Below are 13268 nucleotides of genomic sequence, written 5' to 3' on the forward strand. Positions count from 1 at the left end.
GCATGCGCCTCCGTGACGCGCGGTGGGGCCTCCGAACCTGCAGAGGGCGGCAGAGCCCCGGCGGCGTCTGCCCTTTGCGTCACTCCCCGCATGTGTGCGGCTTCCGGATCAGAGGTCAAGACGGCGGGACCCCGCAGCTCGGGTCATGGTGCAGCTCAGGCCGCGCGCGTCCCGCGCCCCGGCGTCCGCCTCGGCAATGGTGGACGAGGGCCAACCCGCCTCGGAGGAGGAGGCGGGGCACGGGCTGCTGCTCGGGCAGCCCAGCAGCGGCGCGGCCGCCGAGCCGCTGGAGGAAGACGAGGAGGGGGACGACGAGCTTGACGACGAGGCCCCGGAGGAGCTGACTTTCGCCAGCGCCCAGGCCGAAGCGAAAGAGGAGGAGCGGCGAGTTCGGGAGACGGTGCGCAGGTTCGGAGTCCCGGGGGCCGGGCTAGGCCAGGGGGGAAGCGCCGCCTAACCGTCCCCCTTCTCTTCTTCGCCCGCCCTTACTTGTCGCGGTTTCTTCCAGGGACAGAGCGCTTCTGAAGGAGAAGAGGAAGCGGCGCGAGGAGCTGTTCATCGAACAGAAGGTTAGAGGTTTCCCAAAGGGGGGCGCGTTTCACGGGCCGGCTCGGGGGAGAGTTCAAGGCTGCGGGGGTTCGGGGTGGAGGAGAGCTGCCGGTGGTCTCTTCGGACGGCACTGACATCCGCGTCCTCGTGCTCCTCGCTGTCCACCGATTCAAATTAGGGTCGAGAAGAGGTGTGCACTTGAAATCGTAGGGCCAGACCCACCTCTGACGCGCGGCGGAGGTGATTTATGTGAACCTGGGTAGCTGTGAGAAGGCAGCGCTGGGTAAATGGAGGGCCGTGCAAACAGAGGATGCTTGGTTCGCGCTCTGATGTTCGGGAGATTGGCCACAGGTGGACGTGACTCTGTACTGCCCTCGGTGTGTAACGTCACCCGAGGGTTGAAATAAAGCAGGCACTCTTTACAGCCTTCACCTCTTCCAAGTGAAGTAGGAGTAGGTTCTGAGTTGCTCAGGCCCCAGTCTTCCCACAGCTTAGAGGTGGTGGAGGGCAGTGTTCAGATCATTTATTTGCCGAGATGTAGGGCTGGACGTGTGGTCCTGTTCCTTCCTTTTTATTGATTTTTTTTTTAAATGCCTTTAAGAAAAGAAAACTCCTTCCAGATACTATTCTAGAGAAGTTAACTACAGCTTCACAAACTAGGTAAGTGGTGGATCTCATTTTATTACTTGTTTACATAGTGTTTTAATGCCGTCTTGGTACATTTGTCGTCTAAATTAAAAAGCTACACAGGAGCTATTTGAATTTGGTGGGACAGATGGAGGGAAATGTGCCACTTCTTTTCCATCTGTGGCTGTTTCTTATTTTTGTTGTTCCCATGGGTAACTCCAGCTTCTGAGTTGCTGATCTCAGTGAGTTCTTAAGAGTAAATTGTGGACCACTGTCAGTGTACCTAGGGGCAGGATAGATGGTATGAATAAAACAGTGTTTTGAAATTCATCCTTTAGTGGGGTGTGGAGTACTAGTCTATTATCCATAGGCTCCTAAAACTCAGCCTGTCCCGGGCTTGCCTCACCTGCTTCTCCCTCCTTGTTACAGTGAAGTCACTCAGTCCTGTCTGACTCTCTGTGACCCAGTGGGCTGTTTCCATGGGACTTTTCCAGGCAACTGGAGTGGGTTGCCATTTCCTTCTACAGGGCATCTTCCCGACCCAGGGAATCAAACCTGGGACTCCTGCATTGTAGGCAGACGCTTTACCATCTGAGCCACATAATTTTCCCCTCCTTGTTCCCCTTTTCATTTAGTAGCTTTGCCATCCACCGGATGTTTAAAGCTCCTCTTTCTCCTCTGTGATATGGAATTTAAATATTTGCTATTTTTTAACTGTTCCCCTTTGTCTCCTCTTATTGCTTTCAATAGCTTAGCCCTGCTAGGACAGTGGTTCTTTTTCCCTAGAACTTTTCCACAGAGTTACTCAGATTCTGAATACATCATGGTGGCAAAGTCCCTTTGATCTTTGAAAACCAAGTTAAGATGTCACCTGTCCCTTCTTACTGCCTCTACCCCATCACTGCCCCCACCGTTTAGCTTTTCCACTTCTGTATATTAATCTCATTGTGTTCTGCCCGTTGACTCTCTCTCCGTTAGACCACACTTCTTGAGACTACCATTGCTTGTCTCTGTTCTTATGTCTGAAGTGTTCAATTAATCCTTTCAGCTCTCTCCACATAAAGTGAGCCAGGCCTACCACTTTTCACTTCATGTTTCAAGTACTGTATTACATAATTCTTAAATACTTTTAACTCTATCAACCACAACAATCTGCTTCTTTGGAAGCCTGCTAATGTACTTTCAGATTTTAAATTCTAATCCTCCTGGCCTAATATAGTTTGTTGATTGGGAGTTGTTGACAGTGCATTGGGGAGTGACTTTAAGGATGCTAAGTAAAAAGTGAGAATGGTTGTAGTTAAAGGGGGTATCTTATTTGTAAAACCAGCTGAAATTTTGTGATAACTTGAGTTATCATTGCTCTCAACCATCCCAGTCAGTGTTTTGCTTGTTCTTCCTTAGTGTGAAGAAATCACCGGGAAAGTTGAAAGAAGGTATGAACTATTTAACTAACCTCTCATTAAGTGTCAAGGGCATTTTCTGATATTTGCAGTTAAATGTTGTTGACCCTGAGAAGGCACATGGGAACAGGCCTGGAGGGCTTTAGCTTGTTTCTTTCCTCAAAAAAATAATTTATTTGGCGATGCCGGGTCTTAGTTGTGGCATGCACATCTTTTAGTTTTGGCATGTGGGATCTAGTTCCCCCCGTAGGATTGAACCTGAGCTCCCTGCACTGGGAGCTCAGTCTTAAATTTTATTTTGTATTGTACGGTCACATACAAATTAGTGTGTAGTGGATATTTAAAGTAAACTCCAGTATATATTCTTGATTTATTTGTGCACAAATGCTAATGAGAACTATAACTGAATTTTTTAGTTAATTTGCAAAAGAAAAATGAAGAACGAGAGAAAGGAAGTGACTCTAAGAAAGCTAAAGAAAAAGTGCAGAAAGTACAGACTGTTGGGTAAGAAGTCTTCTTTGTGTGTAGGATGTAAAGGTGACCTTTGAGGGGGGTATTACCTCAATTAGCGGTTTCAGATTGGTTCCTGTGTGGAAAATTTTTGGTATTTATATTAAAAGAAAAAAAGTATTTGCTCTACTAATAATTTTCTACTAATTTTCCCCTTTTGTGCTGATCGCCAGCCAGAATAAAAGCTACATGGCTGTAAGGCTAAAAGATCAAGATTTGAGGGATTCAAGGCAAGAAGCAGCCAAAGCCTTCATACAAAATTGTTTATATGGCCCTGGAACCAACAGAACTACTGGTAATTTCCTTACAGACTGTTTTTCTTCCTTTCTAACTGTGAATTAAACAAAAACATGATAAATAATCCTCTTTCCTAGTAAACAAGTTCCTGTCTCTTGAAAACAAGAGGTTACCGATGAAAAAGGCTGCAGCCCAGTTTTTGAACAATACTTGGGGTAAGATTTGGCTTTATTCTCTTGAGTCTGAGTTTTATGTGAATAACGTTCTTTGTTAAGGAGATAGTAAATACTCATGAAGTATCTTTTCCTATAATGGCTCTGTTACTATTTAAAGTCGCTCAGTCTAAAGAGCAGGTCAGTGTCTCAGATATGTGCACGTGCGCTCAGTCGTGTCTGACTCCCGTGACCCCAGGGCCTCTAGCCCAACAGGCTTCTCTGCCCATGGGCTTCTCCAGGCAAGAACACCGGAGTGAGCTGCCCTGCCCTCCTCCAGGGGAGCTTCCCGACACAGGGACTGAACTGTCTCTGGCCTTGCAGTCAGATTCTTCTACTGTTGAGCCACCAGGGAAGCCCAGTAGATGTGTACATGTAACAAATTTTATTCTTTTTTTTTTTAAACAAATTTTAATTATGTAGAAAATTTGTGAATTCTTTCTTGGGAATTTTATTTCTTTATTCTTAACTGCAGAAAACCTTTTATTCTAGGATCTCAGAGAAAACAAAATGCCAAGAGATTTACAAAACGCTGGATGGTCAGAAAGATGAAAACTCCCAAGAAGTAAATCAAAGCTAGATGAAGAACGAGTACTTTGTATGTATAGAACTTGGTTATTTAAAGAATTTAATTTTTCTGGAAAAAATAAATAAATCGCTTATAAACCCTTCCTTAGAGTCACTATAAGACTCTCAAGTCTCTTGGGGCGGTACCTAGTCACACTTCATCCACCCGGCGTGTTAAGTGTGCGTCCTAGTCTTTGAGCATCCTGGAAGCAGCAGTTTAAAAGGACTGTTCTCCTTCCTTTTTTAAGTGTTTTCCCGTTTTATTGGCCATGAGCAGCACCCACGCCGGAAGGGCGCCTCTGCTCCCCCCCGCCCCCGGGATGGCAGTGCGTGTCTCCTGCTGACCCTCTCAGATGCGCTCATCTCGGGTGTTTTGGTGCCACTGATGAGAATTTCACAGATTCTGTGGAAGGGCGCTGTATCCAAGTGTAGATAATCTGCTCTTTTAAAAGAAGATTTAAGACTCCATGTACAGCCAACAGAGACCTTTGCCAAAGCAAAGATACGGTCATTCTATTGAAGAGCCTGTTTATATTTTACTTTTAACCAGTTTGGGGGTTTGCTTGAAAACTGGCAAGTCACATGCCATATGATATTGTGAAAATAAGATTAACTTCCTGCTTTCTGTATCACCTACAGTATCAGGTTTGGCCCTAATCCAGGGAGGCCAGTAAACGCAAGGCGGTCTTAGGTTGCAGAGCTCAGATTTATAGTAGCAACCATTCATTTCACTTCTTCTAACTTTATATTAATCATAAGTATGCAAATACCTAATGTATAAATTCAACTGACACTCTGGTATCTGTAGAAGTAAATTTTTAATGGCTGGTTAATTGTATCACTACATTTTATTGCAATATAGTACTCATTTTAAGCACTTAAAAATGGAAGGTGTACAAAGATTAAATTAAGACACGGTAAATTGACTAAATATTTGGTTTTTATATAAATAAAGGTCATAACCACACTGCTGACATGTAATACTGTTATAATACAACAGTTCACCTTGTGAGTCTACAACAGAAGTCATCTGTAGTTAAACAGGAAACAAAGCTGAGAAAGACCATGTTAAAACAAAACTACTGGGACTAACAGGTCGGGATTGTAAGTAGCAACAGACATATTCACTCAGCTCCTGAGTATTTCAAGTTTTACAGTACACATTAAAAATGATTTCTTCCATCAACACTATAAATTCAAACTGTCAGATGTTTATGCATTTTGCAAGTTACACTGATTGAATGCTTATATGGGAGCGGGGGTCAGAATACCTCCCAATTTGAAGTTTACATCACCCACATGCTAACACAAACACAACTTGTTCCATTTCCTTCCCCCCTCTCTCCCCCCAACAAAGAAGGCAGGATTTTTTGGTTTCTTTTAGGTAATTGTTTTAAAGGATTTGTGATGATCAATTTGAATGTCTGAAATTCAGTAATATTTAACTCTTAGACAACTAAGAGGTTAAAGATGGAAAATAATTTCTCCTAACACTAAGTTAGAAAATCATTTGCATCATGCTGTAAACTAGGAAGCAATGTAAAGCGACAAAAACCTGTCCCCAGTACATAATTAAAAAAATCTAAATTTCAAATCAGCAGAGCTGGTCTACTTCCATGTTGTCTATATGCCACAATATAAGTGTGAGCTCCGAAAATGCATAGCTAATGTAGGTAGTCGTCCACTGTGGCGAAAGCACAGGATCCGATTCCTGATCGGGCCATCAGTCCCAGACACTGGGTGGCCTGTCCCATGGCTAGGGCAAGTGGAGGTTGCTTTGGCAGATTGTGGGTTTCTGAGGAAAAAGGATTAAGAGTGGAAACGGCAATTAGCAAGACATTATAAACAGCATCTCTCAATCAGGAAAATACTGCATTGCTTACAAAATTACCAGTGCCTGTACTGCTCTGACGAGCTAAGCAGCAAAGCTGGTTTTTAAGCAGACAGTGCCTTGGACATCTACTCTGACCAGGTACTGTGGTCACTGGGTATTCAAGTCGTAACAGATTCTTGCAGAATTAAGACTTTGTTAGATATTCAAGAACTTTTACTTCCATATTTACTATGATGGGAATGCTGTAATTTCTTATCTAATGTTTGCAGTGGTTAGTAAGGAATATTTAGTATCTCTGATCAGGGTCACTTGACATTACCAGAGAAAAAGGCACCAGGTTTTCAGTGAAGTTTCACTGATGGGATTCTTCCTTTCTGGGGATATGACCCAACAGAGACTGCCTACTTCTCTCCAGGGTGTAGTGGTGAGTGCTATTTGGGCTGGTAAGCACTTTGTTACAGTTTTATTTTGGCCACGGGAGGCACATCAGTTATAACTGTCCTTTAGATTTTTTTTGAAATACAAAACTTGCAGGCATCATATACTAGTAATGTAACTTGAAGCACTGTTGAGACATGAAACTCTATAATACAGCACAGTATTTATAAATATGCACACATATGCCCACAGCAGTTTAAGTCTTGTCATTCCTTTTGCAGGAATTATATATATTTAATAAACTTAACCAGTATTTATAGTTGAACTACATAATTTATGGCACAATATATAAGACTATATCTCTCTCTCTCTCTCTCAGATAATGGTCCTAAGCAACTGACTACTTGAAATTGTAATTTCCCTCAAGAACATAAGATTCTTAACTGTCATATGAAAACTGGTCACTTTTCTTCAAAAATTCTTTCCGAGTCTGCGTGTTACCCAGATACAAAGCAATTAGGGCTTCATGATTATCTATAATGTATGTAGTCATTTCAAAAAGAAGTTACAGTAAACTACAATTTGTCCTACAATCCTAGCACTGCTACTGAGTATACTTATTTTTTACTGGTATAGCTAACTAAATTTTGTATAACCAAAGAACAACATATTAACCAAAGAAGTTCACAGTATTACATACAAATTTTAAACGTGAGAAAACTGTAACACAATACCACTTCCTATGCCAAAACTTCAGTTATAAGCCACAACAGTTAATAGTAATGAACCTTATGAGGGCAAAGCAGCAGACAGGCCCCAGCGTCAGAGCTCTGAGCTGTCCCCTTTCCGCTCCGGCTGCCTGAGCCCTGGCCTCCGCTCGGCCTCCTGCCTACACGCTGACTGCGTGCACTGCCCGCATCTGAGTCTTGCACGTTCCTCAAAGCGCCCAAGCCTAACGGCCAAACAGCACACAACAGACTTCAAACTGGTAACTCCCACTTTTCTTGAGAAATCCCATTCTAAAATGTAAGGTGAAAAGTCACTCTCATCCGAATTCCCTTTGAAAAAAACTGCCCCGACATTAAAATGTCATTTTCTGTAAACAATCAACCCTATGTATTTGTATATAAATGCATAAAACGTGCAGTTACTGAATTCATTTAAAGAGTGTCTGTTCAGTTTATAAGCACCACACTGCTCACAGGAACGGCCACCAGTCGGGACAGCGAGTCCCTGGCTGAGCCTGTGTATTGCTCTCCCCTTCCCTCCCTTTTTCACTTGGTGACGGCATGTAGTTAAATCTGAACTTGAATGCAAACAGCCGGCATCTCCAAGAGCTGGGGCTGACAGCACTGAAGAGCCACCGGGAGGCCGAGCCAGTAGCTTCAGCATGGCGGGAGCTTGGGCTCGGGTGATTCAGGCCAGGAATGCTTGTCCACATTCACACACAAACCTGTTTTCCAGACATCGCAAGATACACCCCAGTGTACTGTTTTTATTCCATTTGAATCCATTTAATCTGGGACTGAGATAACAGGAATTTTTCTATACTGTAATTTTTTTTAAATGTAAAAAACATTTCCCTTAAGATTTTACTGAAGGATAAATGCCAGCACAAATACCGTCTCAAATACTCGAGAGACTAGCTGAAGCTGTGCTTTCTGGCTTCCCTTACCTAATATTGCACTGTTGAGGGCTGAGCACACAGGTTCTCTCTGAATTGGGTCGAGCTGATTTCCCACTGGGCTGTTCCAAGGATCTGAATAGGCCAGTAAACTGAATGCATCCTGTTGAAAACACAGCAATTTGATTAATTCAGAGAGTTCAGTGTCTGTGCGCACTATGGTTTCAACTTGAGAGACAGGTAAAATACAACCTTAAGGCACTGGATTAACACTTAAACTCATTTACCCCTGTGACTATGAGATGTTTTTTAACAACTAGATTATGCAGCAAAGTCTAATTTGTTTTCCTGTTTTTTTTTAATAAACAGCCATTTTCACCATCTACCACTTATACCTACAAAACATACAGGCAGAAATAAAAATGGAAAAAACTCATTCTTGTAGAATGGGCTACTACTGTTTAAGGTAAAGACAAAACATTCAGATGCTTTACAATTAATGACCACTGATATGAATGTGAGATTAAAAGGATACAACCTGTCCATGTATTTTTTAAATAGATGGGGGAAACTGGACACATCTTGACAACTTCTCAAACTCAGTGATCAAAAAAGGACAACTAGCTCCCCTTCAGGAACACTCAGGCGTTCCAACCATCTCCAGACCACCCCTCCTGAAGTAACACAGCCTTTTCAAGTGACGGTGCTTGTCTTTCTGTGGGAGGACGTAGCTACAATGGTTTCAGACATTGGCCTCAAATTAAGCTGCATCACCAGTGTAGCCTTTGGCAAGAACCTTCCTAAGTATCAGTTTGATCATCTGTATAAATGGGAATGGGCTTCCCAGGGGGCTCAGTGCTAAACAACCTGCTTGCCAGCGCAGGATCCACAAAAGCTGCAGGTTCAATCCCTGGGTCAGGAAGATCCCCTGGAGGAGAAAATGGCAACCTATATACTTGCTGGGATAATTCCAAGGACAGAGGAGCCTGGAGGGCTATAGTCCATGGGGTCGCAGAGTCGGACACGACTGAGCACATCCCCACACACACATCACAGGGATTGTAACAGGTCCTATTTCAGTTTATGAGGACTCACTGAGCTAAAGAAATTCATGTCAGTTCACTAATCTTTCAATGAATGATAAATTACTGTTTTGCCAGAAATCAACACCCTAATCCAGAGTAATATTATAACAGATATAGACAGTTAGACATAGGACACCCTTCCCAATTCACAAGGGGTACATGGAGAAGTGCTGAAGAAACAAGCAGTGAATTCAGTAACAACACTCAAAACGCCGGTCACTGAAATGTGGAAGACAAACTCCTGAAGAACACTATCTTCCCCGGCCAACTGCTCCAGCAGCCCGAGGCATCGTACTAGTGGGAGAAGGCTTCCTGCTCACATCTGTCCTCTCCTCTCTCATCTGAGTTGGCCTCTCTTGTGGCGACTGGAGAACTGCCCATTAACCAGCTGTGCAGTCTGAGGTTGACAACAGGAATACGTTAGGCTCCCCCACCCACTGTCCTACACTGCTGAGCATTTCATTCACATTAGACTTCTTGCCCCAGCTATTAATGAAAGTTCTTTGAAGAACTTACACTATTCTGATCCCCTGTAGCTACTCAAGGTGCTGGATACAAAGGGGTGAAAAGTAGAGGCTTCGTATATCTGATTGCAAGACCTGCTTAACAGTATTTAAGATATCTTTTGCATCCCACAAAGCTAATAGGTTCTGTTTCTGGTTCCCTCCCAATCCAAATTTATTCATGGAGAAAGTACTAATATCTGATTATCCTGTGAAGCTAACTGATCAATCACTATTTCTAAAGACTGAGCTTTGCTCAAGACTTCATTCACCCCACCCACATCCATCTCATGAAGTACCATCCCCATAGTGCAGTTCAGCTCAGTTCAGTTGCTCAGTTGTGTCTAAGTCTTTGCAGTCCTGTAGTGCAGATAAACTTTAAAAAACTGAAGAATCTGTCCAAGGAATAATCGCTACATAAAACTTTAAGCACAAGACCATGCTCCTGAATCTATATCCTGACTTGTTCCCCAAAGGTGGGATGCTGCAGTTCCAAATCTCCCATCAAGGCCACTCTGCCTACACCTCCTGTTATTTAAAACATTAACAGAAAAGATCGTGATGGTAGTAACTTATTGTGCGCTAACACTGTGCAAGGCACTGTCTCAAGGGCTAATGTGTACCATCTCATTTAATCCTCACAATAACCTTAGGAGGCAGATGTTTATGCCCATCTTAGAAGCAAACTGAGGCTGTGAGAGGTTACCACCACACCTAGTACTTCCTGTCCTTCTTTTAGTAAAAACAGTTTCTTTTAATTACCAATCTAAATATTACAAGCAAAAAAGTCTAAGATTTTGGCCCCGTATTTTCAGTACGGTTGAACGAGTGTTTATTGGACGCAGACGGGGATCACCAGGACCTCGTCACTGTTCCAAGGACTCACAGTTCGGGAAGGAAGGCAGACGTGTGAAGAGTGATGCTCCGTGTCCTGCTTACTAACAGAGTGGACTGTGTCTCAAGAAGCGCCACAGAAACAGGCTCGAGCTACACAGAAACAGGCTGAGAGAAAAGAAAAGCCCTGGATGCTGGGAGCCATGGGTGTGAGCTTAGATCCGAAAACACCCTAGAAAACTTCCATTTTTTCCAGTATAGCAATAGGAGTTTTTAGTCACTCAGTCGTGTCCCGACTCTCTGGGCCCCATGGACTGCAGTCCACCAGGCCCCTCTGTCCCTGGGATTCTCCAGGCAAGGGTACTGGAGTGGGTTGCCATGCCCTCCTCCAGGGCATCTTCCTGACCCAAGGATTGAACCCATGTCTTCTGCACTGGTAGGCCAGTTCTTTACCACAAGCACCACCTGGGAACTGGAAATACATTTTTATGACAGTAAAGAACAATACAAAATAGGATAACTACAATTACCAATCAGATAAAATATTAATATATGCCCATGCATTTAAGGCAGAAAACACCTGTAAGATATCATGGCATTATGGGTTACTTTTTATTTTAGAAAAAAAATTACCTCAGTGGAAATAATTTGAGGGAAATACAACATTTAGGTAGCATTCTCAAACTGTACTTATATTTGGCTTAAAATCAGTAGCAGTTTCTCAGTAGGATGTGTCCAAATGATTCAATTTCTGCTTCAGTTACTAGGTTAAGAGCTAGGTGCAGACTCGGGCTGCGTATTCCAGCCTGACCCACCCAGCCCTCCGGCTTGACCCCCCCGCTCTGCAAAGGTCAATCAACAGCTGTTGAACAATTTAGGGAGCTCTCTTGGGAGCCACTGGCAGACTCAGGCAGGTAAGCAAGGAAAACAAAGACAACAGGAAACCGGGAAGGGAAGACGGAGAAAATGAGTAAAAGGCCAAGCGGGCACAGGGGCCCGACGGCAAACCTCACTCAGCTTTCACTAAGTCCGTCTCTCTACACAGGTATATGTGCTTCAGAAGTTTGTGCAAATTCAAAAAAAATTAAAGATAAAAAAACCCACTTCAGCTACCCATGACCTGAAGTGAAGAATAAAAGAAAAAAGCACTAGTTTCTAATCCTTAACCAAGGCAAACACAAGTGCTGTGTCCCCCTCCAGCACTGCCCCCTCGGCGCTGAGACGCCACTGGGTCAGCCACTCGGGTCTATGTCTGCCTGGGAGGAGGTTACGCCTGGGAAGGCTGAGAAGCAGCTCAGAACGCCAAGACAGTAGCCAGCATCTGCACGGAAGTCAGAGGTGCAAAATCAAAGCCATCCGCGTTCCTTAGATGATAAATTACCTGTTCATTTCATTCAACATATAATCAAGGAGTATCTCTGAGAACAGGCCACATAATGCCCTTTTCTGTGCCTCACACAGATTACCATCAAAGAATAAGCCATGGAGTGAAATGTTAAATTTTCAAAGGGACTACATAAAATGATACTCAGCATAAAGTTTTAACAAGAAAACAGATGATCTAGTGTAAAAATGTCTACAAGTTCTTTAAAAAAAAAACATTCCCTATCTCCAAAGTATCTCCTAAAACATCAGTTCTCTCCAGGGACCACTGGGCTCCAAGACTCTTTCATGGACTCTTGTGAGGTCCAAACTATTTTCATGATACTAAACTAAGATAATACTTGCTCTTTTCTCACTCCTATTCCCTCACAATTCTCCCAGTGGGGCTTTCCAGAGGTGACATGATATGTGAGTTCATAAAAGACTGAATGCAGAAGTAGGGATGAGAATCCAGCTTACCTTTTATTAAACCTGGCATTAAAGAGATTTACAAAAATGTAAAGCAATGCCACTCTCTTCTCATTGTTTTATTTTAGAAAGATTAAGTAACACTACACTTTTTTGAAAAATACCCATGTAATGATTTATTATTTTAAAGTGAATTAATAATTTTAGTATTAATTTCTAGTAGAGAAAAATCAATAAATATAACTCATACAAACAAAAGCCCTTTGGGAATCTATAATCTGTTTTAAAGGGTTTAGATACCAAAAAGGATGAGAACCACTGCCCTAAAACAACCCAGTACCTAGTAAGGAAGTTTCCCAGATGGATCGCTTTGGATATATGAAGTAATAATAAAGCCTGAGAAGTAAGTTTCTTAGCACTGTTGATAGCTGAAAAGATTCTACAAAGCTGTATTAGGTTGATACAAAAGTAACTGCTGGTTCCGATGGTGAAATTTTAAATCATTATAACGAGGCTCAAACACATCTTTATTAATCAAAATAGGAACCATTACCATCAACACATTTTTGCCAACAAGAATTAAGCCTATTTATTACTGTAGCCTAAGAATCCATGCTTTGGAATTCGACAAACTCTTGGAAAGCATTTTGTGCCTCCTGCTAGTTGTGGAAGCATTTTCCCTGCAAAAAGTTGTTGAGGTGCTTGATGTGGTAGTTGGTTGGCAAGAGGTCAGGTGAATATGGCAGATGAGGCAAAACTTTGTAGCCAAACTTGTTCAACTTTTGAAGTATAAGTTGTGCAACGTGAGGTCAGGTGTTGTCACAGAGAAGAATTGGGCCCATTCTGTTGACCAATATCAGCTGTAGGCGTGGCAGTTTTGGGTGCATCTCATCGATTTGCTGAGGATACTTCTCAGAACAGTTTAACCAGGACTGAGAAAGCTGCAGTGGATCAGATGGGCAGCAGACTACCAAACAGTGACCAGGACCTTTATTTGGTGCAAGTCTGGCTTTGGGAAGTGCTTTGGGGCTTCTTCTTGGTCCAAGCACTGAACTGGGTGTCACCAGCTGTCTATATGTGACTATTTGTCACATGTCACAATTTGATCGAGAAATGG

At 42.9% G+C, this 13268-nt stretch overlaps 2 protein-coding genes across 2 annotated transcripts in view; one reads left to right on the forward strand and one right to left on the reverse strand.

The window, feature by feature from the left end:
- Positions 1–95: 95 nt before the first annotated feature.
- Positions 96–4206, forward strand: NOL7 (nucleolar protein 7). The gene is made up of 8 exons (XM_020903676.2): positions 96–408; positions 509–569; positions 1151–1209; positions 2578–2609; positions 2993–3080; positions 3260–3381; positions 3461–3538; positions 4028–4206. The coding sequence occupies exons 1-8, from the start codon at positions 146–148 to the stop codon at positions 4102–4104; spliced, it is 780 nt and encodes a 259-aa protein (XP_020759335.1). The 5' UTR covers positions 96–145; the 3' UTR covers positions 4105–4206.
- A 697-nt stretch (positions 4207–4903) lies between these two features.
- Positions 4904–13268, reverse strand: part of RANBP9 (RAN binding protein 9) — a 68913-nt gene continuing 60548 nt past the window's right edge. Inside the window, exons 13-14 of the mRNA XM_020903675.2 lie at positions 7990–8101; positions 4904–5897 (exon numbers count right to left, since the gene is read on the reverse strand). Coding sequence (XP_020759334.2) covers positions 5767–5897; positions 7990–8101 — 243 coding nt within the window. The 3' untranslated portion in view covers positions 4904–5766. The remainder of the gene's footprint in view (positions 5898–7989; positions 8102–13268) is intronic.

This window comes from Odocoileus virginianus, chromosome 27 (genome assembly GCF_023699985.2).
Source record: "Odocoileus virginianus isolate 20LAN1187 ecotype Illinois chromosome 27, Ovbor_1.2, whole genome shotgun sequence".
Classification (NCBI taxonomy): Eukaryota; Metazoa; Chordata; class Mammalia; order Artiodactyla; family Cervidae; genus Odocoileus; species Odocoileus virginianus.